Source organism: Scomber japonicus, chromosome 14 (assembly GCF_027409825.1).
Source record: "Scomber japonicus isolate fScoJap1 chromosome 14, fScoJap1.pri, whole genome shotgun sequence".
Taxonomy (NCBI): Eukaryota; Metazoa; Chordata; class Actinopteri; order Scombriformes; family Scombridae; genus Scomber; species Scomber japonicus.
The window spans coordinates 15256736-15274379 of record NC_070591.1 but is presented as its reverse complement, the minus strand read 5'-3'; the positions used below and the strand labels follow the sequence as shown (position 1 = coordinate 15274379).

Here is a 17644-nt window from a genome sequence, read left to right as displayed (position 1 = left end):
CAAATGGTCTGAACATATAATTATGCATAAATGATCAAGTTTCAGGGGGATAATAATGTGAGGAAAACAATTTAATGGATTTGTCAGCAAGCATTATGAGTAACTGGGAACAACCCTACTTTAAATCATTTGTAAAATCACCCACAGTAAGTCATTATGACATTGCAGAATAGCCTGAAGAAATAAATAGAGTGGTTCACAGTCAAATTAATGTTGCACTTGTTATGCTACTTGCACCTCTGCAGGTGACCAGCTGATCAAACACTTCATCCTTTCCAGTAATCTTACCTTTGGTAGAGTGTACTTGGGAAGCTTCATTGGGTAGAAAGCATTTCTTTTATAGGACACATAATGGACAGATTGGCCACCTACTGGCACCTAGAAAAGCAATAAAGTGCAATTTGCAGTTCATCACATTTCAGATAAATATTCATAAACTTCGCTGTGCATGCTGATTGCTAGCAGCATGTATCAAATAATTTAAACCATGATCAAAAACTCTGGGCTTGCTACTAATTAGGATGTTCGGCACTATGGCAGAGTGGAGTTAAAGTAATACACAACACTGTGATTTCAATTTCATGCCGTCCTTTCCCAGGATAATGGCCCCTTTAAGTTAATGAAAAACATGACTGTACATTAAGATGTGATTGGATGTAGTGGTTTTACAGCTTTTAATTGTCTTTTAATGAAGCCAGACCTTGCAATAAAAACCCACCTGGATGAAAACATATTCATCTTGAACCACCAGAGTATCAGGGATGATAAATCCAGGGAAAGGCTTGCCCTTGTTTCCATCAGAGCAATTCTGAAGTTTACAAGTTATGTACTGTGACCCTGTGGGTAAGCAAGAAATGAATGCTAAAAATACAACAAAGAGAAAAACAAACATCCTTCTGTAGTGCACAATCAAGGTTTAGCAAAAGCTGATGGTATTAAGAGGCTACAGAGGCAAAAATTTTAAAGGCCAATCCTTATTCTCACTAATAGATAAAGTAGCTGTCCCAATGTGTTAGCATCAGCCAAATGAGGCGATCTCCCTGGGGACAGGGCATTAACACAGAAGGCCTTATGGAAGTGCCCCCCTCTCTGCACTGTGGCCAAGAAGAGAGCCAAGTCATCGCCTGGCCCTTGTAAAATGAATTAACTTAATCGTATGAAGTGTCTCCACACAGCCAATTCAAATGGAGAGGAGAGCTTTGGTGCATAGAATGAAAAATAGCTATAATCTCTCACTCAATTTTTAAAACAAAGGTTGGTCATTTGATGTGATGTTGGCTCTCATTTTAATATTGAATAATATACCCTAACACATGAGTGAAAGAAGGTGGTCTGAATGTATGTGATTTAATATGGTATTTTCTGACCATTTGCTTCTCTTTGGGTCGCCAAGGTAACATAATTATATTACTCACGTCCATCACTGACGCTGATCTCAAGGTGGATCATTCCTTGTTCTTTGTCTAAGCCCAGTCTGGACCTGCAACATTGTGACAAACATCTGTGAAACATTATATTTCTACTCATGCAAATGATCGTCTGAGCATTAGTAAAAATATCATATACCTACATTTAAGTGGTTTTCAGTCTTTCTCGATTGTGCCCACTTTTTGTGGGCACAATTGTGCTTGTGACGCCCCAACACAGTTTATGACCTTCTTTTCCATCTAAAACTGTTTCATTTGAAAGATGTTTACATTAGATTTATTTTACTTATTTCCCTAAAGATCCGCTGTTATGAAATTTTTACAGCCAAATAACTGCTGAGTGTAACTGTCAAACTAACAGACAAAAGCAACAGCTTACTCCTTGTTTATAGTAGACTGAAGAGTTAAAGAGGTAGTTAATATGAAATATGATCTACTTATTTGACATTACACTTTAATAACAATGTTAATTAGGAACATTTTAAATTATATTTCACAAAAGTAACACAATATACCTCAAATATTGTCTGACCAGGTGACTAGCTGGCTAAATAGCGTTAACATAATAACCCAGTTTTCAAGGGGGGAAGTGGGGAGGGGGGGTAAAGTCATTCCTTTTTATTTTTATTACATATAAGGTGGCTTAATAAGGCATTCAGGCAGAAAACCAACTATTCCCCAATAAAGCATATTTTGATATTGTAAATCAGAGCAACCAATTTAAAACAAAAACAAAGAAAAATATTCACACAATACATGCATTTAACTCACAGTAACACTTTCTGTTTTTCTCTTAGAAGAGGTGCAGTATGGTTTACTTTTGGACTTGATTTTTTGATTTTGTAGGGGAACATGGGAAATAAAGGATCTCCACTGTTCTCTCAGGAGCAATAATACAAAAATCTTATCACTGGCCTGAAGGACATCTGACCTGAACTGCACTTTATGGGTAAGGTGTGTTTGGCCATTTCATTTACTTTTAACAGAGATTCTTCATGATAGCTGCTAAGTACAGACTGACAGGAGTGACCACTTGCTGTATTAATAGCAGCGGTTGTAACAGAAGATGGGTTTCTTCTCATTTTCCATACTGTGTCTGAACTATAATATAAAAAGCCCCCGTCCTGCTTCCCTCAGCACTCTGTAATTGCCTCACAGCTCCATCTCTTTTAATGGACTTTCTGTCAAATACTTCATCCAATTCTATCAGTGAACAGCAGCCCTTGCTCTTAAATAAACCCCCTGCAATGTTACAGTCTGTTCCCCCATAACTAATACATAACGCTATATCGGCCTAGCGAGGTTGCAAGTTACTATGTTTTTGTAAATCATGTTTGTCATATATGTATATATGTATATGTATATGTCTGTATGTATGTGTGTTTTTGTTTTTTTGTTTTTTTTTGTGGCATGTTTTCGTCAACTTATTTGCAAAAAGACAAGAGGTTAACATATTTTAACAGTAATCATTTGTAAGATGGAGGATGCAGTAAATAGGTACTAGTGGAGAAGCAATTATACATTACTCCTAAACCCCAACAAAAGGAGAGTGTGAAGAGTGTCATATACACACACATATCTCTTTGAGAATATAAATAAAAAAGGAGACCCAGTCTTTTAGTTTTTGCTTAACATCTACCTAGTCATCCCCTATGTACTGTAACATTGCTAATGTAATAGTATTTTTCTGAGATCAAGGCAATATCTGCATAAGAATATTTACTGTAGGTCTCTCTAACCTCCTTGATTAATCTGAGGTTTTGCTTTTTTTAATGCTATGGAAAAGTGCATGAAGAGGATTTTATAGCCAACATCTATAAAAAAAACATTATAAATTAAACATGTATTCCTGTACTTGCACCGAACAGCTAATAACCCTAAAACACTCAAAGTGACACCCAGAATCTATCTTTCCAACTTAAATCACACCATCAGTTGTGATTCTGTGCAATATACAAAATATATAATCCAAAGTAAATGAAAGACTGATGGATACGGTTTAATACACTGTTACATGCCAGCCCATCCCATCTATCCCAACAATATTTCAAGAGCAGAATTCCTTCAACAGATGAAATATTAATCGGTATGTGTAAACTAGATGCTTAGTGCATTATGTAAAACAAATAATATAAATTATTGATCAATACAAGATTTGCCTCCTACAAAACCTAACTCAGCATTCAATAATACAAGCAGTGGCTTTAAAATGTGTGATTACTTACTTAAGATTGGATAGCATTTAATTTCCTTCAACTTTTAATAATAGATGTCACCAATTTGAGAAATTTCATGAAAATGTCTCAAATGTATCTGACACTCAAAACTGACTCAATAACATTTACAGTAATGTGTTTGTTGACTTTAAATGAGCTACTGACTGATCAGAATGTTATGTTCCTGCAGTGAGTCAGAGCTCTAAACACAATCTGTGAAAAGTTGTTCCAACATTTTATGGCGTATGTAAGTATGTATAGTGAAAGCATCTCCGATCTGTACCACTGTTCTGTGAGTGCTAAAAATCTATTCACGTACATTTATTAATAAATTATTAATGTATTTTAATGGTTTCGTGTCTGTCTATTATTCATAGTTTTTCCAGAGCATATCAACATGTTGCAGTATTTCTCTCCCAGAAAGACAAACTCTCTCCAAATGACTGATTGTTGATCTCACCAGTAGAATCTGTTGGGGACGACACTGTCATGCACAAGCTGCCATCTCCTCCCAAACTCAACAGAGACATAGAGCTGAAAAAGGAGAGGGAAGCATTAACCAAAATGAGTTACAGTAGAAAGATACATTTTCCAAGTCAGAATATCCAAGGGAATTATTTACTGATTTATACACAACTGTATTATCAAGCAGCTGTCAGATTGTAGATTTTGTGGAGTCAATATGTTGACGTTGTTTTGAATACTGCACTACTGAGCGCATATTTTATGAGAAAATGTATGTTCTGAAAAAATCCATCAGTTCCTGTAAAAATTGAGTGAATACAATGATATGCTAAAGCAAGGTTTTGTAATAAAAAAGAAAAGAGAAAATAGTTAAGATGATCTGTTTTGATCCCTGAAAAAATAGAGGTAAATGCACCCAAGACGCACGGAGGACCAATTGTGATCGCTTCAGTCAAACCTCCTCCATCCCCAGGGATGCATTGTGACCACAATGAATACAAGTGTAAATGCAACTGTATTGTCAGTCCACATACAACAAATATGTGGGAGGAAATACATAATATCCCAAAACAGTGAAGCAGCAGGCATTAGCCAATAAGCAAGCTAAGCTATTAGCAAGAAAGCTATGGATACTCAAGACATTCATGAATGAAGTCAAGATGATATGGTCTTGCACTGCTTGGAAAAGCAAGCCCAAGTCCATACAATAGCTCAGTTTTTACAGATGGCTACCATCTTTTTTTTCCTTTTTTTCATTCTATTGGAAGCAAACAAGAGGAGGATGTGGCATTTGGTTGTTTGAGCTGGACAAAGCGACCAGATGAGATCTTAATGTGGACACTGGAGACACATATTAATACCAGGGGTAAATGTAAATAGGTTAAATCATATCTAGATGCAATCTGGATACAAGATGCTTTTTACCGGAAGGTGTAAATGGACTCTTGAGTGTCTCCTTACACTTACAGTTATTTAGTAGGATTCTTGCCTAATTGGCATTATGAAATAAATAATTAAACTGTTGTAAACTAAACTTTTTCCTCAATAAACCATTAGTCTCTTTTTATAGCAAAATTGGACTTTTGTCCAAGGATTCAGAGGGCCTGTCACCTTGCCATACTGTAATGATCGAGCAGCAAACATCTTAAGCTCTGAGTTTTACAAGGATTAGCAACATCATTTTGACTTATCTACAAGCTTACAACTTTTAAAAGACCTGACAGACAATCAATAAATGGAAAATCAAACAAAGCTGAGATTAATTCAATTCTAGCAGCGATAAAAGAAAAAACAAAAGACAGATGAAATGTAGCTTTACAGAGACATACAGAATGACCTGAAGGCAAACTCTCTGGAGCATCTTTATGTTGACCCGTCAATGGTCCTTAACTGAGCTTTCATCTTCCTCCCTGCACCATTTATCTCATTTCTCAGACCTTGACTGTTTTTCTCTCTGAAATCAAGACTTCCAATAGGGGAGGCCAAGTTTGATGTCTGTAGTGTTGGCCAAAGCAGACAGTAGGGTTCTAACACACAGTAATGAAGTTGTGAGTTTTATACTCACTGTTATCTGTGTGTGCGTGTGTGTGTGTGTGTGTGTGCGTGTGTGTGTGTGAGCTTGCGGGTTGTTTGGGCATGTCTCCCTTGTTAACTTTGCCCTGTGTTGTCTAGGACACATCCATTTAAACTTGGAGTCCGTAGCCAGACCTTATGACTTGTTTAGTGGAGCAGGTGATCATCTGCATCTGCTTTGGCAACTGTAGCCTGGGCTTAAGTGGCAGATGTGTCTGGTCATGATGACGATAGGGGCCAAACGCTATTATCAAAATTAATGCTTTCAACCATGACAACAACCTGTTCATGTTATGTAGACTTTTGTTGTAATCTAGCAGGCTTTTGATATAGTATAATCACAGAGACGGACAGAACACTCATACTGAGCTAACAAGAACATGACAAGCAGCAAATAAACCACACACAACAACACTTACTCCCACCCAGAGCTTTTATCATCATATTTTCAGTTTTTATCTCATGCTGTCTGACAGCAAGGCGTTACCTTTTGGTCGTGGCTGTAAGCCAGGATCCAGTCCTCTTGCTCAGGGTGAAAAAGCAGGCTGAGGATATCAAACGCTAAGCTGTGCTTCTGATAGGACGCCCCCTCGTCAAGGCTAATGAGCAGACTGCTCTCCACCTCTGGGTCAGTCAGTAACATGATCTGAGAGGAGACAAGAAAGGAGACGGGGGATTCAGCAGCCCACCTTGACAGCAACCACTCCACAAGGCTTAAGCGTGAGCTGCTTACAACAGACGCACACTCCTGCAGGGCTGCTACTTAGTGAAAATGACAGTAACTCTGCTATACAGTGACAGATATATGTCACAGATATATTCAACACAGGCAGGATTTTTCATATTATGCATGTGGCAACTTACCTTCCTCTTGTTGTTTGGACTCACATACAAGTAGCTCAGTATGGTTTTTGGCCCAACTTTCTCATTAAGTTTCTCATACGTGGTCCCATAATCAGTTGACCTAAAATTCAATTATAGGATAAAGTAAACAGGCTTTCATGGCAAGTAAAGGAGAATGGAGAAACACCTACTAGTTGGGATGCTAATAGTATCATTAAGCATATCAGGCAGGCGGAAAATTGCAACAGCAGAAGTCATAAAGCAATTTGCTAGATGAATGGAGATTTCTGTAATTATCAAAACAAACAAGAATATCCTGTGTGGCATGTATGGCGAGTGGATGAGTTATTATTATCATTATTGATGCTTTGGGTCACATTGTAATTCTAATGTTTGTGATTTTGGTGTTTTATAACTTTAATGGAGGACTGAGGACTTATTCCTTTGTGGGCTTAAAAAAAATCTACAATAGCAGCATTTATGAAACTCTTACAGAGCTGCCCTCCAAAATTACTGATTGCCCTCCTAAAAATTGAACTGCTTTTCTCACTTCATTCATTGTCAACAAAATAGGCACTGGTCACAGTTGCTTGGTGACATCACAAACATAACATGGTACAAAATGGTTTATATGAGAAAAAACACATATTCTTTGATTTTTTTAAACAGGGTTTTTTTTGCTTACAAGATCTTTTGTTTTACCACACAGAGTAGCAGAAGATCTTACCTCCATAAAGAACTCTCCGTCACTCTGCCGGAGTTGAAGTCATAATATTTTGTCAACATGAGGATCACCTACAATACAGATAAAACAGATTGCTAGCTTCAAATATGCACAATGCCAGTTTTGAAAACAAGTCACATAGTGAAAACAAAGCACTGAGACGTCCATGCTCATGTCCTTTAAACTAACTGACAGACACAGCTTTATTAAAACCCCACTGCCCCATTTGTCATAAAGCCGTGTGCATATTCTCAGAGGATAAGCAGATGTAAAGCATATGTATACAATGGGTTTTAAAGCCCAATGGAGTACATGCAAATGCTACCACTGGTAAGCTATGACTAAATGAATAAGTTAGTAAGTTATTAACATTATCATTTGTTCCAGGCACAGACAGACAGGCCTCATAAGTATCATGGACATCTTTTTTTGAAGAGGGTCATAAAAAGGTCATAGTCATATATGGTTTATAATACACAGGCTTTTCCTTAATGCACATGACAAGCTGTTGATCTCAAGATGTCTTGTAAATGATTCTACATAATAATGAATGGCTTATTGTGGAATCTTCTATTTTCCTTTTGTTTATGTACATTTTTAAATAGTTTTCCCTTAGAGAGACAATGAAATGAGAAACAACTGCAAAACGTATTTCTTTTACACATCAATTTCAAACACACAATTCCAATGCATTTTCATTGTAATGTAAAATATCTCAGAAGTCCTTCACACAAAAACAGTTTCATCACCCTTCACCCTTTACACAAGTTAATTGCTCAAGCAATGCCCTGCTTGCACTGTGCAATCATAAAATCTGCAGATCATATAGCTCTCTTGGGAGTCCGCTCTGGGCATCTTGTTCAGCTTTTTCATGCCCATCTTCTAATTATCAAGTGTTATGAGTGTTCAGGGTAACATTCTGTCAAGAGCAAAGACTCTATCATGTAAACAAGAAATTTTTATTTCTTTTGAAAACTCTTCTCACATAGTTTGTAGCATTCCTTGAAGCATCGTATTCAAAGCTTTCAATCAAATCAAACAAATCAGTCCTCATCTCTGCTAGATAAAAGCTTGGCCCATCTTGAAACTAATTACCTCAGTGATATACACACACTGAGCACACATTAGGGACTTCCAGGTGACTTACGTGCAATTGATTCCAGCATTTGGCTGTAAAGACACATTCAAAAACTATATCCTCTGGGATTTTTTAAAGGCCTAATTGGCTGAAACCAATAGATATACTGCAATGATGCCACACCCCAAAATACAATAACAGTAACTCAGATTTATGATGTTGATGTAGGATGTGTGTTTCATACCAGAGGTTTTCAAAGTGATAGGCCTGTTTCCCCGACAGGGCTCCAAACAGTTTCAGGGGAGGCAGAGGGAATGGGGGAAAAAATTAGTTTACTATAGTTATCAAAGAGAGATCACACAGAATAGCCAAATGTGTAACATTTGGAATAGTTCAGAGATTCTGTAGTTTGGGGTCATTTTACTGTTTTTCCCACTTTCCCAGAGTCAGAAACAAATAATGCCTTCAGACAGACATTCTTTATGTATTTGGTGTAGTCTGAAGTAAGTCAAACAGCAATATTGGGCTATCTTGACTCCGTTGTTAAGTGTCTATGGGATCAAATAACATAATCCCATAGGCATCCAGAAATTGAGTGAAACTGAGCAAGTAAACAAAGAAGGTGAAGGGGGAGGGGGGGGGGCACTTTTTTCCAAGCTTTGTCTGAGGGAGGGCCCACAGTCTCAGACTTTGAAGACCTCTGTTTTATACCATTCATAAAATATATACAATATACAAAAATGCCATTCCACAAGTAGTCCACCTTAAATATTGGCTAATCACCTTTTGACTGTCTTTCTTGAAATAGTTTATTCCAGTATCAATAAAATAACCGCATAACTAACTAATTAGTACATAACTCCTTATGTTCTTACAGTATATTATATTTTCAGTAATATAAATATAAATGTCCTTGCAGGTCTTACATTTGCTCTATATTCATTATTATGTGTAGTTTTGGTCCCTATTGTTTAAAGTGTATGCGCCATTTGTACATGCAGGCGTGTGTCCTCAATGACATAATGCAATTTAAATTTTACAGTTTTAGTTTATTTCCTTATTGTTTGCACTCTTTGTGAATAAGCTGACTAATGAAACTCCCACTCTGCAATTACTTTGTGCTGAATGTATGAAATCCTTTATATGAGGCTAGTTCGGTTATAACAGCGGTGCGGAGTGTCCAGACTTGGTTGCAGAGATTTATGGTCTTCCAGTAAAATGGCCTTTACACCTTCCAAAAGTCATGCCCTCATGGACGTTGTCATACACAATGAAACAACCCACAGCAGGCTGAAAATTAGGACAATTATACTCCCCGTCTGTATAACAATTAACTTTATACATTTACTTGGGTAGGATCCAGGATTACAGTCATATGTAATTTGAATCCAGCAAATTGCAGGCCAAAAAAGTTTCTGTGGGACATTGAAAGTGTCAGGTGAAGCTCCATGGCAGCAGTTAACACATCAATACAGTGATACAATATTCACTTTGTAGATATTTCTGTGTGAAACAGGTGTTTGAAGTTCAACATGTGACCGGAGCCATTAAATCACTATTTGAAATGACTGGACAAAGGCTCTTCTTTTAAATATTGCACCATACACCAGATAATGGCATAACTTACCCTCTGAATTTAAATAATAATGCCATCTAAATTAGCATATCTTTCCCTTTGAATTTCAACAACAGTGTCATATTTGATGTCAGCTACCATGTGGTGCATATCCCATTAGGCTGCAGTATAGCACCAACATATCTCCAAACTGGATTACTTGACATCCAAGAGCAAGCAAATTGATTTTCCAACCTCTAATCCTTTGTAAATCTTAAACCTTGGAGGTAAATGGACTGGGATGAATTCGATCATTATGTAAGAATGAATGGAGGCTTAATGGTGACTTAAAGGGCTTAGGTTGAAGAGATTACTGATGTGAAATGAAGGTGTTGTATGAAGAGGAGACTGGGTGGGGTACGGGTGTCAAGAAAGCAACGGGGAGAAAAGGAGCGGGTGTGGGGGAGGTGGGGGGTGGGGGGGGGTTGCTGTTATTGAAGGATGAAAACCTGAGACAAATGAAAGGAGCAACAGAGCACACATTGCAATTCATTCCCACTCTCACCAACCCGTTGATCCGGCCTTATCAGCTGTTGGAATTAAGTTGCCTCATCAATAAAACTGTCATCACATTTAGCCACTGCAATTAAACAGATGGATGATTCCATAAAAGCAATTGTTACAGGAGCTACTGACTGGAATATTAATAAAAAAGACAAATATGACACATTAAAAGCTGGTCATGTGTCTAAGGTGTTTCCCTGACTTTTTGCCATATGCTCTCCTTTGACCGAGTACAGGAATTTGGGAATAGTTTATTTATGTAAAACATGTTCAAATCATATTTTTACATTGGTATTTTGCCATAGTTTTGGTTCTATTTATATGCAACTCTGAGATATCTGCTTGTACCCATTTGATGGAGGTAAATGGAGTCTAGCTTGTGGCTCACACAGCATTGGAAATGTACTGTTAAAAATTCAACAGTGTCCTTCCTAAAACAGCTTTAACAACTGAAACTACTTTGTTTCTGCAAAAACAGCACAGTGTTGTTGACCTCACTCTCAGTGTTTATGGATAATCCAAAGTAATGGGGACACTCTCTGTAAACGTGAATGTATAATTTTGTTTTACATTAAAACATTTAAAAACTCATAGCTATACAGATTAACTGAGATAAAAAATGTATTCATGCCTTGTTTTCCTTAACTCGACATTAATTGATTTTTTCACCACTTTCACAACAGCTGTACACAACACTAATATATCACCTTTCAGAGTTGATACGGTGAACATGTTACCAGCATGAGAAATATCAGCATTCATTCTAAGCTGTTTGTGTCTACATGATGAGTCTAAGTCTAATACTGACTTTCCTTTTAGCTCTGTTTTGATCTGTGCTAACTCCAGAGGGAAATATCTGGCTCTTTAACAGCTAAATGTTTTACTGTGTTCACCAGCTTGAGATTTTTCGCAGCCTGCCGCATCTGGAAATGATGTTGACAAGAGCAGTTAGGATGAAGCAAAACAGTACAGGGCTTGTCACCACATGCAACCCATTGAAGTACCTGTGATCCATTTGTATTGTAAGAAAATGTATTATAGCAGCCTGAAGATTTGAATTTCACATTTTCATAGAAGATCAAGATTTGGTGTAATAATTAAATAATGTGTGAGTCATTAAATGTCATGCCTACTGTGAGACGAACTCATTGTGTGTGAGAACATCTGCCTACAAGATGGTAACGCCACAGAAGTATTGACAATGTGGTAGCGAATGCCTTTCAAGGAATAAAAAAACACTCCCGATTTAAAAAAAGCAAGCTTAGCAAGAAAATTCAAAGACCCCGAGGGCCGGTATAGCATTATAGTATGAAACTTCACTTGATAAAATCACCACATTAAACAGCATCATTTAGCACATTTAATAAAGAAAGACTTGTCTATTTCTATTACACTGTCCTGCAACTCACTCCAGAGCAACAAAAGCCTGCAGGAGAGCACATCCTCGTGTGCTTCAATACCACCTCAGTGAGACATGTAATGTACAGAGGCTTTTGTCTGCCAGATCAATTTATATCACTTCAATAACAAAGGCAACATTTCCTCATAGACCAGATGTTGTGCTAAAGCTGGGTTGTTTGAAGTCAGAGCTGTTGGCTCTCCCATGGAGAACAGGTCACTGTAGTCATAAATTATAAAGCAACTTCACAATTTCACTTTGCAGAAAATAAACTATTGGTGTCCCAATAAAACCTGATATACAAGGAGGGTGTGAAATCACAGTGAATAATTTCTCTGAAGATTGGGATATGAGATTCAAACATCTTCTGTCATTGCTTTCAAGTACTTGTAGGGTATTAGAGTGATTCAGTACATTTTTAAAATATGTAGTTCTTGAAATGTAAAGTCATAAAGCTCAGCTATAAAGTGACGGATGGTGACATTCTGTTACCGTGGCAGAATGTAATACCAGCAATCTGTGAACATTAAATCGCCAGCACCTCACATGGACAGCAAGTAGATACTCCATGTTACAGCCATGCCTTTTGAACAGAACAGCAAGTGTCTGACTTTATTGGGATCCTCATGTTGAGACAAGGCCCTGTGTGGAAACAGCAGCTCGGTTGATAAGCCATCTGAAACGGCATCCTTCTTCTTTGGGCTTATATTCTCGCATCATTTGCTTCCACACCATAAATGAAAGCCCAGGCTAGTTCTGCTGCTAGGCTGCAGTAACCTGCTGAGCCTGGAAGCTTCAGCGTGCACAAGCAGGGGGTCTGATCAATGCGGGCAAGATTAGACAGCAAGTGGGCAGGTTTTTTCAGCCCAACCAAAAAGTTGCACCCACTCTGTAAGGATGGGTTTTTTTCTAAACAACTTTTAACTCCTAAGCACTCCATCTGAAATGTAGAAGTGCTGAGTGAAATGGTAAAAGATTAGTTGCATGTTGACAAAGTAAAAGCTCTCACGACATTACATTTCCCCTGACATAAATAAAGTAAAACAGCTGATCAGAGAAATATGCTGGGGAAGGATTTCTCTCACCCATACATCTTCTTATTCTCAATAGTGCTTGAAACCCTCTGTTTGCCAAAATGCATCACTATAAATCCAAAACGAGAACTTCAGTGAGTTAAGGTTTTGAATGTGAGGCTTCTCTTACAGTAGCCAGATCATGTAACTCAAGGTGCCCACTGTAAAATGAAAGCCTGAATCACAAAATGTGGTGCACAACAGCCAAAAAAGAACACTGATGACAGCAGCCAAACAGTGGTCCCTGATTCATAGATGGAACCCTGAGACACTGACTGTATTATTTTTTAGGGGTCCAAACAGCAAAGCTATTGTTTTTGTTTCATTAACACAAAAAGTGTTTGTACAGCAAAAACTGTAAGACCTAGAAACAGCAAAATTGGTAGGTGGGTTGTAAATTCCACCCACTACCCACGCACATATAATGACACTCTTTGACTTCGAGGTGGCATTGTAATGATCAAGTTTACCTTTCCATAATTATCTAAAAAACAGTATGACCTAGGGTGGTCAATATTCTCCCATCATTTGAATCCCTCAAGTCACCTGCATCTTTGCTCCGCAGGTCTCATTTTATTTAAATTTTAATAATTCTCTATTTCCGACAGAAACCAATGGTCCCAAAACTGAGTCACAATCATCTATACTGATATACTAAAGTTGTTAAAGAAATTTCTATTCATTAGTCCATTGCAAAACTATACATTTTCAAACCTGTGTCTTTACGTTCAGTTTTACATCAATGTTCATAAATCAAAATTGGAGCTATTGTGACCAAACTGGGTGCATGTGTTCGGATGCTAGGTCCCAGATTTGCTGCACAGTCCTGAGATATTCTGCCACTAGGGGGTGCTAAAAGCTTGAAATTTGTATATCACATTATTGACCGCACATTTTTTTGTTCTGGAAATTCAGAGGACATAATTCATGGTCCCAGTCAAAAAAATGTCAAAAATCACCAGATGCAGTCGTTGAGACTTCATTGTTTTGCAGCCCATCATGTGAAGTAACGCGTTGCTTCACTGCAACTAATGCTTAATCGTGAACTCCCTCACTCTTTTTTTATCTGAAAAATCAATTAACTCTTATTACAACAACAATTACATGCAACCTTGAGTCATTGTTTAGTGTGTGCAGATGAAATTATGTAAAAAGTTTTGAAATACGTTCAAAATCTATGATGCAGTGTCAATAAATATTTTTGTGCAAATGTATTGTGCAAACAAAATATCTTAAATTTGCAAATGTGTGATCAAACTTCATGAAAATATATGAACACATTTTTTGTTGAAAGGTTTTGTGTGATTAATCGTAAATGTGTAACTTTGGCTGTATTAATTCCATTAGACCTTTGTTATGTTCAGTGCTGACGTTGTGAAAACAAGAGGCAGCTTCTTTGACAGCAGAGCTGATAGTCTGGCAGTTACAAAAGTTACAAAATCATTATGATGTATCTCCAACACATCAATAAGTTATTCATTCTCATTGATTTGAATGCATTTAATTAATACTACACTAATTGTATGCATAATTAAGTTAATGTTTAATATCAACATCTGTCAATGACAGCTATGATGTCCTGATGTTCCAGTGGTCAACAACCTGCCCTCTTACTGTAAGGTGACCTGTTTAAATTCAGCTTGGCACTAATGTTTGTGTATCATCCTGTTTCTGCCCATCAGTCGTGAACTCTGTGGTTTAAAAGTTATAAAATACATGTATGTCAAATTATGTGCTTGGATTTAAAAACACCAATTAACTGAGATCATTACATGTTTGAAATGCAGTGGTTATTGTTTTGTTTACGGATACGACATTAACTCACGCAAAAATTACCAAACTGACTCTGCTTCCCAACTGCTGCTGCAATTATTCTGAAGCTACTGCAGCTGTTCATGTAATAACACTGACTCATACTGAAAATAGAGGCAACACGTAGAGCAAAAATGTGGAACCGCATAACAAACACACAAGAGCAAAGAAGTGCACACACAAAGACATGTCTACAACAGTCCCAAAAAAGGTGATATCTCATGAATGCATTGTTCTAATCAAATTAATGTCATCCTATTCTAAGATAAAAAAATTTATCCTGATTTTTATTGGATTTTTGCTCTATTAGACTGAATTCGGTGGAGAAGAAAGCTAAGCCAGGAGGGGAACACAGCTTGCTGATAAAAAAAGAAAAAAACACACTCTGCAGGATTTCAAGGCGTTAAAGAACTTCACCACAGGAAGGCTTGGTGGCTTGGCAGAGCTGAACTCAGGCTGCCAGTTGTTTCTGCGCAGTGCTGAGCTTTAAAAGAAAAAACCCAGCCCTGATGTTTATCCATGCAATGTAGGCAATGCCACATCCTGTTATTTGTCAAGAAAAATAAATTCTTTGTCTTATGTTGTCTTAGGTCAGGGTGTTACAATTCCTATCGTTATGTATTTCATGAATTTATTTATATTTCTTTAGCAGGATGTGTGATGTGATGCTCACTCCCTGCTCCACAGAAACCCTCCCTCCTCCACAGCTTGTCCATGACATCCGTCACAGAAAGGAGCTGGTGGAGGTCCACACTGACAGAACCACAGGCTTGTCTGAGCATGTCAACATGCTGTATGCAGCAGGCTGCATGCATCACGGTGTCCATAACAGGCTTACTTATGATGATGTGCTGAGGAGTTGAAATCAAGGCAGGGAAGGCAGGCAAGATAAAACTGTATAAAGGTGTTGAAGGCTTAATTGATTGAACCTATGGATCACTTTCAGTTTCCATCTCCTGAATTTTCTGCAGTTATTGTTTCATACTGCTTTCTTCTAAGGCTGGTATAATAAGAAATTCTAACAAAACAAATACATTGCGTGTATCCAGCAGATAAATATTCAGATACTGTACTATGTTTATATCCTGTATTGGATGATTGGCCTTTAGTGATGAATCTTTTTAAGAAATCTCCTCAAGACAAAATCCTTAGTTTGAGAATTATTAACTGTGGTGAAAAACGGAGCGACCAATCAATATAAATGTGGTTTCAAAACTTGGCTCTGGTTTATTCAGTAAGTGCAGTGCATTTTTTATGGATGAAACACACAATAAATGTTGTTGCTTTTATTGCAAAACTATCAATGATTATATGAGGCATATTTTTTCATTCCCTTGGTTAACCCTTACTACTTTTTTGACCTGAACACTTCTGTAACATTTCCTTCATAGATTTTTCCTGTTTTTATTTTACCTTTCCTCATGAATTTGCACAGTATTCTTTATTTTTGTCTAAACCTACTTTATCATGCATACATTTAATTTTTTTTTTTCAAACACCTATATAACATACATTACAGTTTTCTTTGAGTAAGCCAACTTGACACTCAAAATGAAAAAAAAAATGTGTGTGTTTCCACACTGCCGTTGAATATAGAACCAACTTCAAATATAGCATAGTTAATATGACTCCCACACTTTTTGTTCAACGGTATCTCTGGCAGAAAAGAGAACCTGCAAGTCACAAAGGGAGCAGGAATGACTGAAGTTCTTAAAATAAATGCAAATTCAGTATATTTTAAGCCTTACTTTTGCTGTACTATAGCTATTTTGCACACCCCAAAAATAATTTAATTTAATTTAATTCCTAAATGTAATTTGACAGTATAATGTTGAAAACCAGTTTTGCATACCATGTACCATGTGCTGCTGCAATAGACTAAATTAAAACCTCAACAAAGATGTTACTGACATCCTTGAGTCATGCTGCACAATTATGTGGGACATACTGTACATACAGTTATCTTTTCTATGCTTGTGTACAAATATTGAGTCAAGATAAATTCTTGAATTAAATGTTCATAATCGCTGCTCTGTTAGATCTCTAACGGATCATTTACCTCTGTTTGCCTGAAACAAATGACACTGGCGTTCACAAATGTGAATGTCTCTGTATAATTACAGCAATAACAACATAACATTTGTCTAGTGCCAAGTGCTATCTTAAATGGAGATTTTCTCAAGTATGTATAGTCGAAATATGACAGCCTCGCGCTTTACACGTGACAGTAGAGATTAATAATTGAAGAGAGCTGATTTATTTTAGTAGAAAAGGATAAATGTTTCCATTTTCATAGCTTTCACAGCATATCAGTCTCCAATACATGCTAAAACTCAACAACAGACACTTTAGAGATGCTCTCATGGACCTTGATGAGGATCCTAAAGTGGAATTGGAGAATACAACAGAATACAGCAGTTTATCCACCATAAGTCAATGAGTCAGAGAGGCAACCAACAATTTAGATGAAACTGACTGTACCTGGCCTGTCTCCAATTTGCAAAGGGCAGATGAGACAATCTACTAACAGCTCAGTGAAGCAGATGAGGAGAAGCCAAACACCAAGCAGGCCCTCTACCAGACAATAAATGTGATTGAAACACAACAGAAGTTGGATTTAAAAACCCAAGAGCAGGATGCAAATGTTCAAGGGCGATGAGATGAAGGACGCATATCTAGAATTGAGCAGCTGCTTTTCGAGGTTGCTCAAAGCACAAAAAAATAAGTCTTTCCCCAAGTGAAGAAGAGCCTCCTCACCACAGATGGACAAACTTAACAAATGCTCCAGACATGGGAGGTTTTGAGAACCCAGGAGCTGGACATTAAGCTCAATATAGAGAAAGATTATAACACCCTTTTGGCAAGAAGAAAAATTTGATATGCTACCATTGGTAAACCATTCAAGGCTTGCTGAAT

The 17644-nt window shown here is 37.3% G+C and overlaps 1 protein-coding gene across 1 annotated transcript in view; it reads right to left on the bottom strand.

Moving 5' to 3' along the window:
* The window catches only part of LOC128372429 (VPS10 domain-containing receptor SorCS1-like), a 40497-nt gene that overhangs the window by 18472 nt on the left and 4381 nt on the right, over positions 1-17644 (bottom strand). Inside the window, exons 2-8 of the mRNA XM_053332470.1 lie at positions 7251-7318; positions 6545-6644; positions 6168-6326; positions 4104-4177; positions 1416-1480; positions 719-837; positions 289-378 (exon numbers count right to left, since the gene is read on the bottom strand). Of these exons, the coding sequence (XP_053188445.1) occupies positions 289-378; positions 719-837; positions 1416-1480; positions 4104-4177; positions 6168-6326; positions 6545-6644; positions 7251-7318 (675 nt within the window). The remainder of the gene's footprint in view (positions 1-288; positions 379-718; positions 838-1415; positions 1481-4103; positions 4178-6167; positions 6327-6544; positions 6645-7250; positions 7319-17644) is intronic.